This window comes from Dermacentor albipictus, chromosome 3 (genome assembly GCF_038994185.2).
Source record: "Dermacentor albipictus isolate Rhodes 1998 colony chromosome 3, USDA_Dalb.pri_finalv2, whole genome shotgun sequence".
Classification (NCBI taxonomy): Eukaryota; Metazoa; Arthropoda; class Arachnida; order Ixodida; family Ixodidae; genus Dermacentor; species Dermacentor albipictus.
The window spans coordinates 192,082,649-192,105,345 of NC_091823.1; the positions used below are offsets into that span (position 1 = coordinate 192,082,649).

Below are 22,697 nucleotides of genomic sequence, written 5' to 3' on the forward strand. Positions count from 1 at the left end.
ACGCCGATACAGCAATCCATACTGACGCCAGTAGCCTAGCCTTCGGTGCCGAGGAAAACTGACTTGAATAGGGGATAGCATACGCTAGCCGGTCGGTGTCAAAAGCTAAGGCGATTATTCTACGACCGAAAAGAAATGCCTCGTCATCGTTTGGGCCACAGTAAAATTTCTCCCTTACCTATAGGGCAGGCTATTCAAAGTCGTCAGCTACCATCACGCGTTGTGTTGGCTAGCGAATTTAAAGGATCCTTCAGGACGGCTTGCACGGTGCAGGCTCAGATTACTAGAATACGACACCACAGTAAGTCCGGACGAAAACACTCTGAGGCCGATTGCCTATCAAGCGCCCCCATTCAACCACCGGCGCAAGATGACGCGGATGACGACGTCTTCCTTAGAATAATAAGCGCTGAAGGCTTCGAAAAACAGCAATAAGTAGACCCGGAGCTTAAAAGCCTCGTAGAGTATTTGGAAGGACACACCGACATTTTCCCTAGGAGATTTAAGGGCGGGCTGTCTTCGTTCTCATTTCAACTAAACCTACTAGTAAATAACTTTTTACCTGTCTGCGCAAACTACCTTGTTTTTCCCTCAGTGCTGCATCCAGAAGTACTTCACGCCTTGCATGACGATCCGACCGCTGGGCACCTCGGATTCTCCCGGACGCTATCGAGGATACAGGAAAGGTATTACTGGCCGCGCCTGATCGCCGAAGTTGCCCATTACGTTAAAGCGTGCCGAGACTGTCAGCGACGCATGATACCACTGACAAGGCCAGCGGGTTTACTACAGCCAATCATGCCTCCTTGCCGAGCATTTCTGCAGATTGGGATGGATTTGTTGGGACTTTTTCCGACGTCAACAATAGTTAATAAGTGGATCGTCACGGCGACGGACTCGCTTTGTTGAAACGAAAGCTCTGACGAAAGGTAGAGCAGCTGAAGTGGCGAAATGTTTCGTCGAGAACATCCTACAGCGACATGGCGCCCTAGAAGTCCTCATCGCCGACAGAGGAACGGCCTTTACACAGGAGCTTACCCAAGCCCTTCTGCAGTACAGTCACACAAGGCACCGGAGCACAACTGCCTACCACCCACAGACGAATGGTCTTAAGGAGCGCCTGAATAAAATCACCCTCGCCGACATGGAAACAATGTACGTCGACGTCGAACACAAGACCTGGGATGCCCTCCGGCCATACGTAACCTTAGTTCACAACACGGCCGTGCCAGAAACACAGATCACCCCGTTCAAGCTAGTTTACAGCAGGAACCCAACGACGACGCTCGACGCCATGCTGCGGCACGTCACTGGCGAAGAGAATCTTGACGTTGCTACCTATCTCCAGCGCGCCGAAGGAGCCCGACAGCTTGCCCGCCTACGGAACCAGAACCAGCAGCGTACCGACAGCCGACACTACGACCTCCGACGACGCTATGTCTAGTACCAGCCCGGCGACTGTATTTGGGTTTGGACCCCGATACGCCGACGAGGACTCAGTGAGAAACTACTGCGACGCTATTTCGGACGCTACAAGGTCCTCCGACATATTTGCGCACTGGAATATGAGGTCGTGCCAGATGGCATTTCGCATTCACAGTGACGCCGCGAATGATCTGAAGTCGTCAACGTGGCGCGTCTTAAGCCCTTTTACGGGCGCTGACGAACTTCCTTATTTTGTTGTTTTCGTTGCTACGGGTTCTTTTGTTTATTACCGTCGTTTGTTTGCAGCATCGGGCGGATGCTATATAAGAGGGGGGTATTGACACGTGTACTTGTCTATCTTTATCGGGCGACCACATTTCGCCGCCTAACAATTGTTATCGCACAGCGTAGGATGCGCCTGCATGTTTCAGAAGTTTCTGGAATGTTATTCATGGTTGCATCAGTTGTCTGTCACCGAACATTGTGTAATCTGATTGCATGTATGCGCGACCCGAATAGTGTACATCTTTGTGGAAGATGCGCGGGTCCTAGCGATTACTCTGGAACATTCGACGACTGCTGTATATAAGCCGACGCTCTTGACCCGCTGATCAGATTTTGACAATCGCCGACTGTGTTCACCCCTGTAGCCGTTCTACAAGCGTAGCCTGTTTTTGTGAGCACGGCTTCGCCCAATAAAAGTTAGTTTCGTCCTTCGCAGTATCGCTACTGTGTTGTTTATACAAGACTATGCATAAAGTCTATCTTTCTATACGTCACTATATATCATTGGAATGCCAAGCTTCTATTAGTACAACAATGTCCGCATTACAGCTGTTTACTAATGGACTGAGTTTACCTTTTTTGGGGATAGAAACTGCGACTATTTGTCGAAAGAACACTTGCAATAGGGTTACCACCCTTTGCTCCGTCTTAAACGTTTTTGTTATGTCTGCGATGAGGACAACTCCCTCGTGATGTCGAGGCTGACGTCGCGGCGTCCGCCAGCTGCGTGGCTTGAGAAACAGAAGCTTGTTCCAGAACCTTTTCAATAACCTTACGTTTGACAGTACTGTACACGTAGCACTTATTATCGGCGATTTGTTATAGCGCAGCTTCAAATGTGTGTGAAGCCTTTTTGCCGAATTCAAGCAACCTCTTGCGAGCTAGACGCACCGCCGAATAAAATTCATCACTGATATTAGTACTGCTGAACTGCAGCAAAGCCGGTTTTGAAAGTATGCCCTTTAAGTTTACTAGACAGCAAACTTGGCAAATAGTGGCATATGCCAGCCGGAAACAAAGTAACAATTTAGGAGAACCCGCTATGGGATTAGATTGTAACTTTCTATCGAGCACGTTAGAGGCAAGTGCGAACATTTTTTCCTAGGATTGCCCTGGCCTTTCTGATAAGGTTTCGGGGCCAATGAAAAGCAAGTTATCGGTACACACACAGCCTTCTACGTCGTCAGGGCGAGTGCGAAGCACTGTGGCCGCATCTTCCACGTTTCCAAGTGTCTTGCGCACATCGGTCATCATTGCTTGCCAATTTTCAAAAGCACCGGTCAGGCTTTGAGCTGTTTTCAGATGCTCTTGGAATGCCAGAGATGGCGGTGGACACAGCCTGTTGTGTCAATTTGAGAACAGCGGTTGCCTGTGACATGCTTACTTCATTCTATTCTATTCGATCGCAGCGCTCACTGGCTCCTTTTACTATCTTAAGGAGCTCATTTATTGCAGCTTTATCATCAGGACCGCGATTTGGCCAACATAACCCACATAATGAGGAATAAAGAACGGAATGGCTCAACTAGATGCTTACTTGGTGGTGTGAATAGTTATTTTAGGGCAGGAGGGTGAATTGTGCGTTGTCCGTAAACACACCTGTAAAAGTTTGTATACCTTACGTAAGTCATCATCATCATAATCAGCCTGGCTAAGCCCACTGCAGGGCAAAGGCCTTTCCCATACTTCTACAACTACCCTGGTCATGTGCTAATTGTGGCCATGTTGTCCCTGCAAAATTCTTAATCTCATCCGTAAACCTAACCTTATGCCGCCCCCCGCTACGCTTCCCTTCCCTTGAAATCCAGTCCGCGACCCTTAATGACCATCGGTTATCTTCCCTCCTCATTACATGCCCTGCTTATTCCATTTCATTTTCTTAATTTAAACTAAGATTTGATTAACTCGCGTTTGTTCCCTCACCCAATCTGCTCTCTTCTTATGCCTTAACGTTACATCCAACATTCTTTTCATAGCTCGTTGCCTCGTCCTCAATTTAAGTAAAACCCTATTCCTAAGCCTCCAGGTTTCTGCCCCGTAGGTGAGTACTACTAAGACACAGCAGTTATACACCTGTTTCTTGAGGGATAATGGCAACCTGCTGTTTATGATCTGAGAATGCCTGCCAAGCTTACCCCAGCCCATTCTTCGTCTGATTATTTCAGCCTCATGATACGCATTCGTGGTCACTACCTGCCCTAAGTAGATGTGTTCCTTTACCACTTCCAGTGCCTCGCTCACTATCGTAAACTGCTGTTCTCGTCCGAGACTGTTAAACATTACTTTAGTTTTCTGCAGATTTATTTTTGGACGCGCCCTTCTGCTTTGCCTGTCCAGGTCAGTGAGCATGCATTGCTATCGGTCCCCCTAGTCACTAAGCTAGGCAATATCATCAGTGAATCGCAAGTTACTAAGGTATTCTCCATTACCTCTTATCACCAATTCTTCCCAAACCAGGTCTCTGAATAACTCCTGTAAGCAAGCTGTGAATAGCATTGGAGAGATCGTATCTCCCTGCCTGGCCCCCTTCTTTTTGGGATCTTGTTGCTTTTTTATGGAGAGCTACAGTGACTGTGGAGCCACTATAGATATCTTTCAGTGTTTTTACATACGGCTCGTCTACACCCTGACTCCTTGATGCCTGCAGGACTGCTGAGGTTTCGACTGAATCAAACGCTTTCTTGTAATCAATGAAAGCTGCATATTGACACGTGTACTTATCTTTATCCGGCGACCTCGTTTCGCCGCCTAACAAATGTAATCGCACAGCACGGGACGCGCCTGCATGTATCCGAAGTTTCTGGAAAGTGATCGATGCTTCTACCCGGCTGTCTGTTGTCGCGGAACCTTATGTTATCTGATTTCATCGCGTGATGCGAATGATGTAGAACTTTGTGGAAGCCACGCGGGTCCGAACGATTAGTCTGGAACATTCGACGACCGCTGTATAAAAGTCTACGCGCTTGGCCCACTGATCAGATTTCCGACGATCGCCGACCGTGTTCTCTGCTAACGTTGTGCTATAAGTGTAGCCTGTTTTTGTGGGCACAGCTTCGCCCAATAAAAGATAGTTTTGTCCTTCACAGTATTGCTACTGTGTTCTTTGACGTCATGACCACGTGACAATATAAGGGATGGTTCTATTCCGCATATTTCTGTATCACCTGATTGATAGTGTGAATGTGATCTATTGTTGAGTAGCCTTTACGACATCCTGCCTGCTCCGTTGATTGACAGAAGTCTCAGGTGTTCCTGATTCTATTTGCGATTACCTTAGTAAATACTTTGTAGGCAGCGGACAGTAAGTTGATCGATCTATAATTGTTCAAGTCATTGGCGTCCCCTTTCTTATGGTTTAGGATTATTTTAGCGTTGTTCCAAGAATCCGGTACGCTCGATGTCATGAGGCAATGAGTATACAGGGTGGCCAGTTTTTGTAGAGCAATCTGCCACCATCCTTAAACAAATTTGCCGTTACCTCGTCCTCCCCAGCTGCCTTCCCCCTTTGCATATCTCCCAAGGCTTTCTTTACTTCTTCCGGCGTTACCTGTGGTATTTCGAAGTCCTCTAGACTATTTCTCTTCCATTATCGTCATTGGTGCCACTGGTACTGTATAAATCTTCATAGAACTCCTCAGCTATTTGAACTATCTTATCCATATTAGTAATGACATTGCCGTCTTTGTCTCTTAACGCATACATTTCATTCTTGCCTATTCCTAGTTTATTCTTGACTGCTTTTAGGCTTCCTACGTTCGTTAGGGCATGCTCAATTCTATCCATAATATACTTCCTTATGTCAGCTATATTGCGCTTGTTTATTCACTTTGGAAGTTCTGCCAGTCCTATTCTAGCTTTAGGGTTAGAGGTTTTCATACATTGGTGTTTCTTAATTAGATCTTTCATCTCCTACGATAGCTTACCGGTATCCTGTCTAAAGAACGTACCGCAGACTTCTATTCCACAGTCCTTAATGACGCCCATAAGATTGTCGTTTATTGCTTCAACACTAAGTTCTTCTTCCTGAGTTAAAGTCGAATACTTGTTCTGTAGCATGATTCGGAATTCCTATATTTTCCCTGTTACCGCGAATTCATTGATCGGCTTCTTATGTACTAATTTCTTCCGTTCGCTTCATAAGTCTAGGGTAATTCGGCATCTTACCATGTTATGCTCACTGCAGCGCACCTTGGCAAGCACGTCCACATCTTGTATGATGCCAGGGTGAGCGCAAAGTATGAAGTCTATTTCATTTCCAGTCTAGCTATTCGGGCTCCTCCACGTGCACTTTCAGCTTTCCCGCGCGCGGAAAAAAGATATTCATCATCCGCCAATTATTCCGTTCTGCAAGCTGTAATAATAGCTCTCCCCTGCTATTTCTAGACCCCATGGCACATTCTGCCACAAACTTGTCTCCAGCCTTCTTCTTCCGTACCCTGGCATTCAAGTCTCCCATGTGTATAGTGTATTTCGTTGTGACTTTACCCATCGCTGATTGCACGCCTTCATAAAAGCTTTCGACTTCCTGGTCATCATGACTGGATGTAGCGGGATAGGCGTGTACGATCTCCAATTTGTACCTATTATTTAATTTCGCAATAAGACCTTCCACCCTCTCGTTTTTGCTATAGAATTCCTGTATGTTGCTTACTATATCCTTATTAATCAGGAATCCGACTCCTAGTTCACGTCTCTCCGCTTAGCCCCGGTTGCACTGGACGTGTCCGCTATTTAGCACTTTATAAGCTTCATTTGTACTCCTAACCTCACTGAGCCCTTTTATATTCTATTTAATGCCCGCTAATTTCTCCAATAGTACTGCAAGACTCGCCTCACTAGATAACGTTCTAGCGTTAAATGTTGCCCGGTTCAGATTCTAATGGCGGCCTGTCCGGATCCAGAGATTCTTAGCACCTTCTGTTACGTCACCGATCTGACCACCGCTGGGAACCAAGTCCCGGGGTTTGATTCTTGTATTCATATAGGAGGTTGTGACCAAGTACTGTATCAGGGTGGCGAATGCTGCTCTGGTGAGGGAGTGCATTACCAGTTTTCGTCCCCGGAATCAGTCTGCACTCCAAGCCCGTTTATAGAATTTTATCAACACGCGGATTTTTTTAATCCGGTGGAAAATTGCACTGCACCGGGATTCGAACCACGGTCCTCTTGGACGCGTTAGTACTTGATCGCTAACGCCATAATATATGTGCACAATTTAAACTCCGTATGAGCTTTACCCACAAACGGGCCTCCTGTTTCAGCAGATATAAACGAGGTGCCTTTTTTACTTCTCCGAGGGCACCGGCAAAACATACTACGAACCTCGCATACCTATATAGCACGTCTCAGCTAACTTTAGCCAGAGCTTCAAAATATGCTGATGGACTCTAAGACAGCGTGACCAAGTGCACGTTGCTCACTTTTGTTTGTAGTGTGTCGCGTTATTTTTGTATTTTGTGTAATTCAATAATTAGTCAAGAATAATTAACCAACTTCTTAATCAACAAACTAGGAAAAATATTCCAAATAGGACGTACCAGAGTGATTTGCAACACATCCGAATAAACAGGTTCTGCCTTTCTATCGAATAAGTATTAGTGTTTTTCAGCTTACTGCGAATGTCCGCGAAATACCAAGCAAAACCGTGTGGCGTGGCCGCTTGCGCTTCGTAATTACGCTGCTCCCAAGCGTTCCGCGCCTAAACAAACATAAAATATGGCGGGGCGTGCTGCCGCCGCGTTTGCTTATCGCTATCATGAACCGCCGCAAGGGAAGCACATCGCTGGCACAAATCACACAGCCAACGCCTTCGTCACGGCCATGTCATCTTTTAAGGGGCAGCACGCCATGCTAGATGCTATGTTCGTTTGTACGCGGACTGTTTGGGAGCACTGCAATCACGGCGCGCAAGAATGTAAGTCCCGTGATATTTTTTTTTTATTTCGGGAGCATCTCCAGTAAGCTGAAAAACACAAATACTTGATAGAGAGTTAGAAACTGCCTGACCAGACATTTCGCGAAGCGCTCCACACCTTTCTAATTGAAATTTTTGGCCTAACTTCGTTTCTTCAGAAATTCGTTAATTATTCTAGACTAATTGCCCAATTAAGTAAAATAGAAAGAATGACTTGACACACTACATACAAAAGCGAGCAACAAGCATTTGTTCGCGTCGTGTTAGAGTACATCCCATATTTTTAACTTTCGTTAATGTTAGCTGAAACACCCTGTATATAAAGGCAACAAAGAGGTTCAGTTTTTATATTGTCACGTTTTATTAAGAGTGAAGAACAGAGTAGCGATAACTGTGAATCGCCAAATTGAATCTTTATTCGGTGAACCTCTGCCTACAAAAGCAAGTGGGCAGCGTCAAGCACAGTTGCCGATCGTCGAAATCTGATGAACCGGTCAAGTGCGCCGGTTTATGTGCATAAGTCGTCGAAGGTTCCAGCGTAATCGCTGGTGCCCGCATGTCTTCCAGAAAGTTCCATACAATTTGCATGCCGCATACAAGCAATCAGATTACGCGAGGTTTTGTGACAACAAACATATAGAACCATCGATAACAGACGAGGAACATGATACATGCAGGCGCGTCCGGCGGTGAGCGATATCGTTTAAAACTTGTCCGCGGGTGTATTGCGTTCACCGGATATCGGCGAACAAGCAGGCTTGGCACTATGTAACACTTTTAATTTAACCAGGAACGTGAACGTTCCGTCAAACAATCAAAATAAGAGGAAGCTTTAGCTCGGGGCCTCCTATCTAAATAGATGAGAAATTAGAAATCGTTTTTCTCGGTGACCACTGCACGAAATTTGATGCGTTTAAAATCATCATCATTATTATCATCAGCCTGGTTTATGTCCACTGCAGGACGAAGGCCTCTCCCTGCGATCTCCAATTACACCTGTCTAGCGCCAACCGATTCCAACTAGCGCCCATGAATTTCCTAATTTCATCGCTCCACCTAGTCTCCATTCGTCCTCGATTGCGTTGTCCTTCTCTTGGTACCCATTCTGTAACCCTAATGGCCCAACGATTATCTAACCGGCACATTACATGACCTGCCTAGCTCCATTTCCTTCTCTTGATGTCAATTAGAATATCATCTATAACCGTTTGCTCTCTGTTCCAAACTGCTCTTTATGTCGCTTAACGTTATGCCTACCAATCTTCGTTCTATCGCTCTTTGCGCGGTCCTTAACTTAATCTCAAGCTTCCCTGTCAGTCTACAAGTCTCTGCCCCACATTTCAGAACTAGTAAAATGCACTGATTGTACACCATCATTTTCAATGATAATGGTAAGCTTCTAGTAAGGAGCTGACAATGTCTGCCTTGTGCCATCCAACCCATTTTTATTCTTCTATGAATTTCCTTCTCATGATCCTTCATGATCCACCGATTTCCTTTTCATGATAGCTTAGTAAAGTTTACTTTTTCCTTGACCGAAGCAAGCAGTTCACAATTTCCCTTCATGTGGCCCGTAATGCTGTTCATATATTCTTAATATATAAACTTCGTGAGTAGTATAGTTCTTCAAGAAAATGATGATAAAGGGCACAGAACGTTTCTGAGAACTTCACGCTGCACTGAAAACTTCGCTGTAAAACCGTTTTACCCGTTATAATTCGTTTTTCACCACACACACTGCCCATATTTTTCGTAGAACGTTTTGCAATGCAGTTTAGATTATTGATCTATGGCTTCCAAAGTGTTTAGCACGCATGCAAGCTAATTTTCTTTCGGCTAGAAAGAAAAGCAGCATTGAAATTGAGAAAAAGAGTGTATATTCAGCGCTAATCATTTAGTGCCTCCGGCACTGTTGCAGATTAGTCCATCTAGTTCTTGGTCTCTGAAGAGCACCAAACAAGAATTAATCCAACTGAGGACCTTGTGCTGGAAGCACTACAGCCTCTATAAGCTCACCAGTGGCCTGGTCACTGATGTACTACAGATGAAAGTTGTGACGCAGGCTTGTGGGTTCGTCATGATGAATTACGGTGAGGCATAACGCAATCCATGAAAGCATGGCCCATCGAGTATAGGTCGCTTGGCTCGTCTGCGAAAGGTGCGTTTTGCCATCACCAACGCGGGAAGCCCGGGTGTATGAAGAAAAAGTGCAAAGACTTCAAGGACGAAGAAAAATGTTGAGAACGCTTAATCATCGCCTTTAAGAGTGGAACGCAATCGCATTCAAAGATCCCTGACTGCTTCACAGCTTTCCGGCCAATGCAGCGTATGTAACCATAATGTTTACCGGGAAACGCTCGCGGCGAGTGCTATGCACGAGGGCGGGCTTTGGGGTAGAAACGCGGCCTCTTTGCGTGGGCCGCGATGCGGCGGAGGCGAGCGTCATCTGGAAGTGTGGCAGCGAAACGGGCACACCGCTCCGTGGCCTCTCAGATACTTGTGCGCCGGGGTGCGCAAATGGCGGACGCCATGGCTGGTCCGGTAAAAACGCTAGGAAAGGTTTTTTTTTTTTTGGCGTAACAGACTTGCGTTTTCTCCCATATTCAAATTACAATCCGACGTTATCATTCCTGGAGGCTGTGTGTAAGTCGCACTTTACGCTTTCTCTACGCATTCTAGGTTGAAACATTAGGTTAATTCAACATCTTCCCTGCGCCACAAGGAGGGGCTGGGTATGTGCGGTTCGAAAATATTTTTACCGAAACGATGTCCGACGCCGGACTTTCTGCGGCGGGGGGCGCTAAACGCTGTCGCTTTAATACAACTTTGCACGATGGTTAGAAAATTGTCCTAGAAATTAAATCACAGCAGTAAATCTCGCTATCACTCTGAATACTTCGCTCTTTCGGTGAAAGTGGCAGCTTTTCTTTGGTCAGCGATACGTGTGGAACCAACCAAGTACACAGCCAAGAATTGTTAACATTGCTTGAGAATGCGTGTATAAGCCTGTGTTGGTAATTGACTATATTATAATGTGCTATTTTCAATCTATGGTACGTTTTATTCGTGTGGCATCATTTGTTAGAAACTGTTCCTTGTTCATGAAGTTTATATGTACTTTCAGGGTTATTTAATTACCATTCATGCTTGACATGACGCTTGTATTGTGCCTTCATAACAAAGTCCTTTCATCTTTGCTCATGGTTTTTATACCAGCTAATACGAGGGCTTATTTAGTAAGCACTCATGATAATTTCTTTTTGTTTACCGTTTTGTCCTGCCTTTGCAGTCAGTGGTGCCGGCTTCGACTGAACCGGACACGTTCGTCCTCAGGAAGGCCGGAAACCTGAGGCCCTTCATCGAATCAAAAGAGCTCGGTCACAAGTCGGTCTACACCACCGTATCTGGTAAGCATCTGCAGTTGGGCATTCACAGTGACGTCCCTACACAATTATCTGTTCTACGAAGTGGCATAGGTCAGTACTGACAGAGAAAGAAGTGGTCATAAACGTCGCGGCCAGTTCTTGACACAAGATCTCAGAAATGCTATAAAAGCTCATTGCAGAGAAAAATTGTTCTAATAAAGGGCACTAGCCACTTTCCTATGGCAAGAATGGCCTAAATAATGCTTACTGCACTTCCTCGCGTATCACTTGATGCCTCCGTCTTGGGTGGATCTCAAGCCTAAAAGTTAAAGCACAGAGATCAACTTTGACGAATGAAAAAGGGAAGCGAGATGTATGGGGATGAGACTGATTTTTAACTGCTGCTTCTTGCACAAGGACACTTATATATAGAAGATGCGTTGATAAAGGGTACGCGATGGTGAAGTAACAATTACAGATGCAAAGAAAATAGCTGAAGCGTTTAATGCGTTTTTCCAAAATGTTTATTTCACTTTAACCACTAGTGTTGCCGAGACGCAGATATTTGACGGCCCAGACTTGATCAGCGTAACTATTTAAGGTGTGGCTGAGCTTCTTCTACGGTTAGACGCAAAGAAAGCTACAGGTCCAGATAACATTCCTCCTGCTTTTCTTAAAAGATATTCGGAAGTACTAGCTCAATTTTGGTCATTATATTTACTAGATCTTTAACCTGGGGTACTGTTCCCAACGATTGGCGTTTGGCACGAGTAATACCAGTTTTTAAGAAAGGTCTCCGATCTTCTTTAAGTAATTACAGACCGATATCACTCAACTGTTGCTGCTGCAAAAGTTTAGAACACAGCATATTCACTTACCTGAATAATTTTTCGGAGAGAAATAATATACTCACGGCTAATCAGCATTGTTTAAGACAAGGATACTCCACAACAACACAGTTAGTAGTTACTGTCCATGAGCTCGCTTCCGTGCATGATGGGGGCGGTCAAGTGGACGCTATTTTCTTAGATTATTCAAAGGCATTCGACAGAGTCCCTCATTAGAAAGTAATATATCAAATGAAACTTCTCGGAATACACCTACAGATCATAAACTGGGTAAATTCATACCTTAGTGTTCGTAAGCAGTATGTGCAAATAAATGGATCATGCTCCCGGTTTTTGGGGGTAACTTCAGGCGTACCTCAGGGATAGGTGCTGGCTCCAGTGCTGCCTAATATTTATAATAATGGCCTAGTTAAAATTGTGGAATCACCTGTTCGTGTCAAATTGTTTGCAGATGATTGTATTATATTTAACAGAATTCAAACTGTCTCTGAGGAGCGTTTTCTGGAACAAACCTTGGATAGGTTGGCAGAATGGTGCAATAAATGAGATATGGTTATTAATTATGACAAAACAGTGCATATGTACGTATAATACAAATAAGTTAAGAAAGCTAGAATACTTGTACAAAATGAAGGATAATAAGATTAGGAAAGTAGAAAGCTGCAAATTCTTGGGGATAACTTTAACTTCACGTCTATCCTGGGTGCCTCACATAGATATTATTACCTGTGCAGCCCGAAAATGATTAGGATTTCTAAAGTTTAAATTAAGTGACTCCACATCCTTATTAAGATTCATCATCATCATCATCATCATCATCATCATCATCAGCCTATTTACGCCCACTGCAGGGCAAAGGCCTCTCCCATACTTCTCCAACTACCCCGGTCATGTAATAATTGTGGCCATGTTGTCCCTGCAAACGTCTTAATGTCATCCGCCCACCTAACTTTCTGCCGCCCCCTGCTACGCTTCCCTTCCCTTGGAATCCAGTTCGTAACCCTTAGTGACCATCGGTTATCTTCCCTCCTCATTACATGTCCGGCCCATGCCCATTTCTTTTTCTTGATTTCAACTAAGATGTCGTTTACCCGCGTTTGTTGCCTCACCCAATCTGCTCTTTTCTTATCCCTTAACGTTACACCCATCATTCTTCTTTCCATAGCTCGTTGCGTCGTCCTCAATTTCAGCAGAACCCTTTTCGTAAGCCTCCACGTTTCTGCCCCGTAGGTGAGCACTGGTAAGACACAGCAATTATACACTTTTCTCTTGAGGGATAATGGCAACCTGCTGTTCATGATTTGAGAATGCCTGCCAAACGCACCCCAACCCATTCTTATTCTTCTGGCTATTTCAGTCTCATGATCCGGATCCGTGGTCACTACCTGCCCTAAGTAGATGTATTCCCTTGCCACTTCCAGTGCTTCGCTACCTATCTTAAACTGCTGTTCTCTTCCGAGACTGTTAAACAATACTTTAGTTTTCTGCAGATTAATTTTCAGACCCACCCTTCTGCTTTGCCTCTCCAGGTCAGTGAGCATGCATTGCAATTGGTCTCCTGAGTTACTAAGCAAGGCAATATCATCAGCGAATCTCAAGTTGCTGAGGTATTCTCCATCAACTTTTATGCCCAATTCTTCCCACTCCAGGCCTCTGAATACCTCCTGTAAACATGCTGTGAATAGCATTGGGGATATCGTATCTCCCTGCCTGACGCCTTTCTTTATAGGGATTTTGTTGCTTTCTTTGTGGAGGACTACGGTGGCTGTGGAGCCGCTATAGGTATCTTCCAGTATTTTTACATATGGCTCATCTACACCCTGATTCCGTAATTCCTCCATGACTGCTGAGGTTTCGACTGAATCAAACGCTTTTTCGTAATCAATGAAAGCTATATATAAGGGTTGGTTATATTCTGCACATTTCTCTATCACTTGATTGATAGTGTGAATATGGTCTATTGTTGAGTAGCCTTTACGGAATCCTGCCTGGTCCTTTGGTTGACAGAAGTCTAAGTGTTCGTGATTCTATTTGTGATTACCTTAGTAAATACTTTGTAGGCAACGGACAGTAAGCTGATCGGTCTATAATTTTTCAAGTCTTTGGCGTCCCCTTTCTTATGGATTAGGATTATGTTAGCGTTCTTCCAAGATTCCGGTACGCTCGCGGTTATGAGGCATAAAAGCCTATAAAACGTACGTTAAGCCTCAATTAGAATATTCGAGTGTTGTTTGGGGTCCTCACACAGTGGTCGGTATTGAAAAACTAGAAAGAATTCAAAGGTTAGCCGCGCGCTTCATCGATAAGCGCTTCAAACGACGTCATTCCCCAACGAGTATGCTGGAAGCCGCAAATTTGGAACCACTAGCTGATCGAAGAAAAACTGCCAGATTAAATTTCTTTTGCCAGCTTTATTACGGGAAACTAGGAATGCAACCGCGCGACTACATTATTAAGGACCCATCTCGAATTTCCCGCCACAAACACAGCCAGTGTTTAAAACCGATCTCTGCACGGACAAACCTTTTCAAAAACAAACTTTTTTACGAAAACAATCAATGATTCGAACGTCCTACCTGGAAATTCCCACTGGTTACAACCACCCACTTGATGAATATTCTTGACTGTATCCCTTGTAAATATTTGTATGTCTGCTTTTTTTGTATTTGCTCACGTAGCCGCCTCCGCCTTGGACAGATGGCCGCAGTATTGGGAAAATAAAAAAAATAAAAATAAAATTAAATAATAATAAACACAGCTTAGCAAAAAATATATTATGAAATAAATAAGCGTAAGTGCCATTGGTGTTGCGTTTTTTCCGACGGCTGGTGCGAACTTTCTTTATCGGGCGTTTTTATCATTTAGAATAAATTACACCTTTTCGGCCAACAATTTATCCTTATTTCAGCTTGGACGAAGAACTGTTGATGACGTTCTATTACGGGAGTACCAACTGTAAATATTGCTTTCATGGCAACAGGATACGATTTTCCGCAATTCATTCTAGCTCCAACATTCATGACTCTTTCTGCACACTACTGACATACCAAGAACTTCGACTTTATGCGTGCAAAAGTTGTGCTTCCTGTGGCCGCATCTTCGTTTGTTGCCTGAAGATTCAGGTGTGACAAAACTTAGCATATACACAATTTATTTCACCAGGCAGCGCAACGGATAGTAGTAAACACTTCTAGTCCACACACCATTATCCGCACTTTCCAGTTATCTACTGAAGAAAACAGAGAGATGGTGCGGAGAGAGCCCTTGTGAATGATTTTCGCCGGTACTACTGACCAGCGCAGCCCTGGTACACAGGCGACACGCTTCGATTTCCCGTGAAAAAAAAAAAAAAACCTTTTTTACTGTAACATAAGAGTGCATCTTGTTTAGCCTAGAGAAAACGAAAACCTGCTAAGTATACAGTCCTAAATATGTTTCAAAAAATTATGAGCTATTACGTGGAATAGCTACGATCTGATTATGAGGCAGGCCGTACTGGGGGACGCCCAAATAATTTTTGGACCTCCTGGGGTTTTTTACCGCGCACCTAATCCATGTACACGAATGTTTTCGCATTTTGCCCCTATCGAAATGCGGCCGCCGTTCATAGCAATATAACACTATAGTAATTAAGCAACCGTGGCGGGTGCCAAAACATGCCCAAAAAATGTCAGGCGAAGGGCTGAAAAAAGTGCAGGCGATTCACTTTCGTGTCTAGTTTGAATGCACGAGTAAGGTTCATGAACATAAACAAGTCAGCGTTGCCAATTTCAGGTGTCAGCCATACACGATATGAATAGAGGCTGTTCCCGAGGTATACAATGGAGATCTAACAAAGCACAACAATTGGTTGCTTTAAAATACCGCCTTAATGGTTACCCATTTTTTTATCTTCATGTTGTGGCGCTGTATTGTTGATAAATTTAGTGTTTCGAATTACGTCTCCTTGAAACACAACTTGAGCAGCATTTGTACTTCGGCTTTTTGGTTGTTCATTGCTTCCTAAGAACAGAACGAGAACACAGCGAACACAAAGGGAAACAGAGTCTGTCTTCTTTGTTTATTCCTTCGCTGTGCCACTGTAGCGATGAAACATAAGTAAAATATTAGTTCTTTTTTGTCGCTTGAACTTTCTAGTACTGACCAATTGCAGTATTTACACCTGAGGCATCTCATTTCCAAAGTGGCACATCTGCTGGGTGTAAAACGGCGATAACGCAAAGAAAGAGCCTTTTACCGTTTGATTTGGTTGACAGCTATGTTAAGACGGCAACTGCCTTCATGCTTCCTGTGCCAGGGTTAGTAATGCCTTGTTTTGACATAATGCAGAAAAATGTAAACTATCTGGTAACATGGCTTTGTTAAGTAGCCGTATATCCTTACTTAGCCACTGTTGCAGTAGCTGAAACCTTCCTTCAAAAATTGAAGGGTGTCACGGCTGGTTACCCGTTCGCCGTCGGCGCGAAGCCGTCGACGGGGTATACGAGCCAGTTGGTCGTTCTGTACCCAGGCGAACACACCGAATGAGTGAGAGCCGGGAGAGAGAGAGAGCAAGAAACATTTATTATACAAAACAGTGTCTCGAGCGAGGCCCGGTATCACCCTAAGGTGAGAAAGCTCCTTAGTCGAGGAACCCTCTGGCTTCGACTGAGCTCTTGGCCCTGGCGACGAGTTGTCGTTGGTCTTCCAGGTCCCCGAGGGTGAGATTGGCCTGCCATGTTTCAAATAGGTCATTTGCTTCTTGTTCTCGTTTTGCGTTCGTTTCTGGTTGCATTTCACTGATTTCGTGCCACGGGCATTCCAGGAGCAAGAGTGCCAGAGTGTCGGGTACGTTTCAGAGTGGGCAGAGGTAGCCGTGGAGTGTCGGGTAGTGGCAATGCATTATTGTTCCGAGAGTGAGCGTGTTACTTTGCAGGCGTCTAAAGATCATGGTTTTTTCTCGACCGAGTTTAGGGTGAGGGGGAGGGTACACTCGACGCTCGATCCTGTAGTGTTGCAATATGGGCGAATCGTTGCTGGGTACGGCCTCCACCCCTTCTGTCGCGTTTCGGAGAGCGCGTGGGGAAAGGGGAGCACGGCTGACGTGCTCGCGGGCAGCAACGTGGGCCGCTTCGTTCCCCTCTATTGCCTCGGGTCCGGGTACTCGCGTTACGCAGCTGTACGGGAGCGGAGTGCTTCATCTTTGTAGTATCTAGAGTGCATCGGCTGTGATGCGGCCCCTCCAGGAGTTTCCACTGGCGCCCAGACAGTTAGTGAATATAACCGCTGCGTCTGTGCATGTGGTGGTGGCTAGACCGATTGCCGCTTCTTCAGCCGTTCCTGGGTTGCGTGCCTTGATGGTTTCCGATGCTAGCTCGCAGCCTCGGGAGTCTACGACCCTGAGAGCGTACGGGTTTGAATGCGGACACTTGGCCGTGTTGGTCATGCCTAAAACTTCATTTGATTGCGTTGGCTCTTGTGGTATATGGGATGCATGTTGCGCGGGGCACGTGCGATGGATATGCACTCTCGAACGACCTGTGGGATTCGCTCTTTCTTGCCGTGTCTGCGACGTACATCTCGCTGTATTTCAGGTGTCGTAGTACTGATCTCCCTGTGGGCGTGAGCTTGAGTTGTTCCCGTTGGCGCTTCGGCGAGCTCTTGCCACGTGTTGTGGACGCCCATCTTAAGGAGACGTGAAGTAGAGGCCAGGGCAGGGAGTCCCAGGGTGACATTGATTGCCTTCCTTATCATGATGTTGGGCTTTCCTATTTCAGCGTTCTTCAAAGCCAGGTACGGCGTGCCATATGTGATGTGGCAGGTTAGCAGTGCTTGTATTATTCTAAGTGTGTCTTGCTTCGTGAGCCCGTTTCTTTGGCTTGAGATCCTCTTGACGAGGTGTGTGAGTTTAGAAATGGTGCGTTCTAGTCTCGAAAGGCTGGCAGCTCCCGATCCACCCTTGTGGATGTGGAGTCCAGGTATTCGTATGGTGTCGACTTTCGGGATTGTCCCTTTGAGGGTGACGCTGGGGTTGGGCTCTTCGCGATTGGGGGGCCGGCCTCTCGTTCTTGCTTTCAAGACGAAGTACTCAGACTTCTCGGGGACGCAGCGGAGGTCGCAGTTTCGGCGATAGTTGTCGATGGTGTCTACGACTTCTTGTAAGCTACTTTCTTGTCTTCCAGCATTCGTAGCTCTGGTCCAGAGCATGACGTCATCAGCTTACATCGCGTGATGCAGATCTGGTATGGTCTCGAGGAGGGGGGGGGGTAGCTTAATCACCGTTGCGTTAAAGAGTTGCAGATGCTGCAGATCCCGACTGTTGCCGTGCGGTCCATCAGAAAGTTTGTGACGTATGCGTAAGTCCTAGTGCCGCAGCCGCTGCCTTCGAGATTGTTGACGATGGCGTCGTGGCTAACGATATCAAAGTCCCCCTTGACGTCTACTGCCACTATGCAGTATTTGCTTCGATTGTTTAGGTGATCTAGAAGGCCTTCTTTTAGTTGTGAGAGCCCGTGTGCTTAGATTTAGGTGCACGTTAAAGAACCCCAGGTGGTCAAAATTTCCGGAGTCCTCCACTACGGCGTGCCTCATAATCAGAAAGTGGTTTTGGCACGTAAAACCCCAAATATTATTATTATTATTAGTTGTGAGAGTACGTCCTGCATTGAGAGGTGTTGCCTGAAGCCGATCATGGTATCTGGTAGGTGGCTGTTGTCTTCCATGTGCTGGGTAACGCGGTCGTGCACCATATGTTCGAAAATCTCTCCCGCGCACGAGGTGAGGGTGATCGGGCGTAGGTTCTCCAAGCTGAGAGGTTTCTTCGGCTTGAGGATCATGGTGATCTCCGAGTGCTTGCATACAGCAGGGAGTTATCTTTTCTCCCACCACTCGTTGTAGTAACGGAGGAGAGCCTTGGTGGCCTGCTGCGGTAGGTTTCGTAGGTGTTTATTGACAATCTGGTCTTTACAAGGGCTGGTTTTTCTAGCCAGCTTGGATAGGGCTACGTGAATTTTGGCCTGCGAAAAGGGTCGGTCGAGTTCTGGATTTGGTTTTCCAGAGTATTCTTGGCTGCGAGTTGACGCGGGAGAGGGTGTGTCTACGCATAGTTTCTTTTGTTTTTCTCGCAGGAGGTGTGCCTCTGACCTTGCGTGGTTATGGATAAGAAAATGGAAATGTCGCTTCTGTTTCGTTTTGGTGGGTTCAGTGGCCTGCAGTGCACCTAGGAGGTGCCAGGTCCTCTTCGCGCTCGGAGTCCCATGTAGCTTTTCACAGAAAGCGTGCCAGTTCTGCCTTACGAGGTGGTCCGCATAGTCTTGAGCCTGCTTGGTAAGGAGAGCGTTGCATGTATTTAGCTTGCTGTTAAGCTTTTGTCGCTTCCATCTCTTCAGGGGGCTACTTCTGGCCTCCCAGAGATGGCGGATGTGCGCATCGACCGCGGGGGTATCGGCATTGAGTTGTATGATCTTGGTGTGACGTTCTGGCGTGTCTAATACATTTTTCAGCCACTCGTTAATATCAAGTATGCTTGCTCGGGAATCTAGCTGATCCCTAAAGGATCTCCAAGCAGTTAGCCATGCAATGCTGGTCTTGGTCTGTCTACGGGTGTTTTACATGTAATTTAATTTGACGATATGGTAATCGCTACCTGAGGTTTCGTGGAGTCGACTACAGTCTGCCCAGCAGACGTCCCCAGTAAAGGTAAGATCGGGGCTTTTGTCCCAAGAGACGCTGTTTCCGATTCTCGTGGTCTGGAGAGGCTCATACCAGAGGGTGCGCCTGCGTAGCTGGGCGGCATCGTGCACTCTAGCCCCTTTCTTTGTGGTGGTATGATAGGCCCATGTCATGTGTGAGGCATTGAAGTCTCCCACTATGATGAGCTGTTGTTCATTTGTGGATTTCCTGATTTCTCGTACAAAGTAATCTAAGTCCGGTAGCTGGTGGCGAGGTGGGCTGTACACGCTAGCCACGACTAGGTTTTTCTGCGTGTCTCGTTCCGGTAGAACCTCGATTAAGGTGTGTTCTGTCTGGGTGTTCTCTACGTTTTTGGGCTCTGAGAATTTTCTCTACCAGTATGACAGTTCGTCGGGTTTGTGCATATGTGGCGTATCCTTGTAGTCGGATGTTCTGCGTGTTGGTTTCCTGTAGTGCTATGACGTTGGGTTGAGTCAGCTTGATGAATTCCTTTAGGCTGGCATGTCGAGGGTGGCATGACTGACAGTTCCATTGTCATGTGCGTATAGTTGAATGCTGGTTCTTTGCCTTGTGTTTAGGTCTCGCCATCGTCGATGGATTTGAATTCGCGTCGGCGATCGCGAGTGGGCGAGACCGAGCGAGGGTCACTGTGGCTGTTCACCCGTGTCTTCTTCCGAGTCGTGGGACGCGAATAGTCGAACTGTGCCTTAAAGATGTAATTGTTTTTTATGTGAACGATAAAATTGTTAAGATGTGGCGCAATCCCATCGATTTTGGCGTTTAAAGTGGCGATCTTGTTTTCGAAGGTTGCGGCTTTTTTTAGACTGCTGATTTGACAACATTTTTCATTGTGGCATGAATGTTCTTCACAAAGGTCCCTTGAAATATCAGGCACCTTGCATCTACTATGGCTTCAATGTCGGCCTTGGTCAACGTTGTTCCCGACTGTCTATGTCATCGAGCTCCTAGTATTTTGATGCAGCTTGTCTGTGAGTTCTTGTTGTTCTTTGCATTTTAGAAGCAGTTTGTGGGTGAGCTCTTGATGTTTCTGTTGACTGCGGAGTAGCTTGTCTATGAGGGTTTGCTGGCTTTGCAATTGGCTGTGCTAATTGTGAAGTTTGCTCTGCTGCTTCTGCTGTTTATTTTCGAGGACCCGTATGACTGCGGCTTCTTCCGATGCATCCAAGCTGCTCGTACCACCCGAGTCGCTCGAGCCGCTTACCGCGTCGGCGTACTGCACTTGACTGAGCGGGAGCGTGAGTGCGAGGCACTTCGCAGTATTGGCTTGTAGCTGCAGCGTCTGAGGGAGGTGCTCGCACTGACACTGCTCGAGCTGGTGGCCGAGGTGCCCAGTTCCGGGAACTCTTCACTGCTGGAGCTTCAGCGGTTGTCTCTTTCTTGTAGTCTGTCAAGGCGCTGTTGCCGTATATTGTAGGGTGGAGAGCTTGGCTTCAGTCTCTTCTTTCACTCTGCACTTGCAGTTTCGTAAGCTTCTCCGCAGAGATTGCAGGTCGATTTGCAGTCATGGTCTTCTGGTCATCCAGTCTTGCCTCATTTGTAGCAAAAATCTGGGATCAGTTTCGGACAGACGTCTTGGCGGTGTTCCGTGCTGCCACAGGTGCGGCAGTACTGCACTGACTTGCGATATGAGCTTCCACAAAGTCTACGCTCCAGAAGATGATGTAGTAGGGAACCTGCGGTCCTTCGAAGAATACGACTGCCGTAGTTGATTGACCCATAATTTGGGCGTGAAGAACGGTGTATCATGCCGCTGCTCAGATTCCTGCCATGAGTTCTGCGGTGCTTGTTCCTGGTATGATGTCATTAATGACGCCTCGGGAGACGTCGTCCGGGGTTCGTACGTTGCCTTTGCCGTTGTGGTAAGTGCCTCCGAGCTGTATTCCGTTGATGCTGACCAGCATCCTACGTCTTCCTTGTCGGTCGTGCTTGCGATGATTAAATTTTCGATTCTCTGTACTTGTATGCGTAATTTGTGATTGAAGCCCTGCTGCGATAATCCACTCACTCTACCGATGGCGCACATGACGGCGACGGTATTCCATTTGGCGAGGTGGAGACCTGCTTGCGGGTGGTAGACGATCTTAAAGTCGTCACGTAGCAGGGGCGGCATCCTGGGTCTGCGTTGTTGCTGTGACGGCGCTCGATTGCATGTGTGCACATCGGTTGTTGTTTTTTTTTGCCGGCGTCTTTGAATTTGAGGTGTCCTTCTCGGCTTTTTGGTTTCTTGCGATCCAGGCGCTTTCCGGTTCGATTGTTCGGCCGCTTTCTGAGTCATAGTTCCACGTCTGTTCCCCGGTGTTTTCTTCCGTCCGGCCTGTTTGCATTGCATTTACTTCATCTTCTTTCTGGTTCTCTGACACTTCGCTTGCAGCAGCTGCGTCTCGGCTCATTGTAGGGGCTCTTCGCCGTGGTGTGGGTGAGCCCTCGTGTGTGCGTTCTCACGCGCAGCGAGGGTGTTTCTGCCGATGAGATTGCGGGAGCTGGTTTTGGCGTTAGGCTTAACCATACGGGTTGGTGGTCGTCGGGAACAACGTTTAATATCTTGAGATAAGGTGTACTCACCCGAACCTGGCTACTGTCCGCCGATTGCAACAGTGCAAAACTTGGGTTCGTCACTGGCATTGTTCCGGGGTGAGAAGGACGAGAAGCGGGAGCCCATGTGAGAGACGCCTGTACTCCACGGCCCCCTGGCGGGTTTTCCGTAGAAAGACAGAAAAAAGATGCATCGACTGGCAATGACACAAAGAATAAAAGAAACACAAAAGACACAACAACACTAATGCACCTAATTGTTACTCATCATATCAATGATAAATGCAAAAGAAATACAACTAAGAGTTAACAGTAAATATTGAAATTAACATTTCAAAAACGCACTTAACGGTAGTCAACCATACAGAGTTTACAAGAAAGCAGATGATGGCATACGCATAATCGAGCAGTTGCAGCAAGTTCATATAGCAGGCAGTCAACGGCAGAGCTTTCCGAAAGACCGCTAGCAAGCCCATCTCATTGCGGTTGACGCGATTGCTGGGCTGGGTTTCCCGGGAGTCTAGGTCTGACGTCTTCCTTCGAGCAGGTTGAGCTAACTTGACGGGAACTACCGTGAGTTTTGTTGCAGACGTTGGTTTTTCGTCTCTCACTCCAACTAGTGACTCGCAGTTCAGA

At 46.3% G+C, this 22,697-nt stretch overlaps 1 protein-coding gene across 1 annotated transcript in view; it reads left to right on the forward strand.

Annotated features, from left to right (window-relative positions):
- LOC135908708 (uncharacterized) overlaps positions 1 to 22,697 on the forward strand; it is an 834,911-nt gene that overhangs the window by 541,668 nt on the left and 270,546 nt on the right. Inside the window, exon 19 of the mRNA XM_070536550.1 lies at positions 10,914 to 11,031. Coding sequence (XP_070392651.1) covers positions 10,914 to 11,031 — 118 coding nt within the window. The remainder of the gene's footprint in view (positions 1 to 10,913; positions 11,032 to 22,697) is intronic.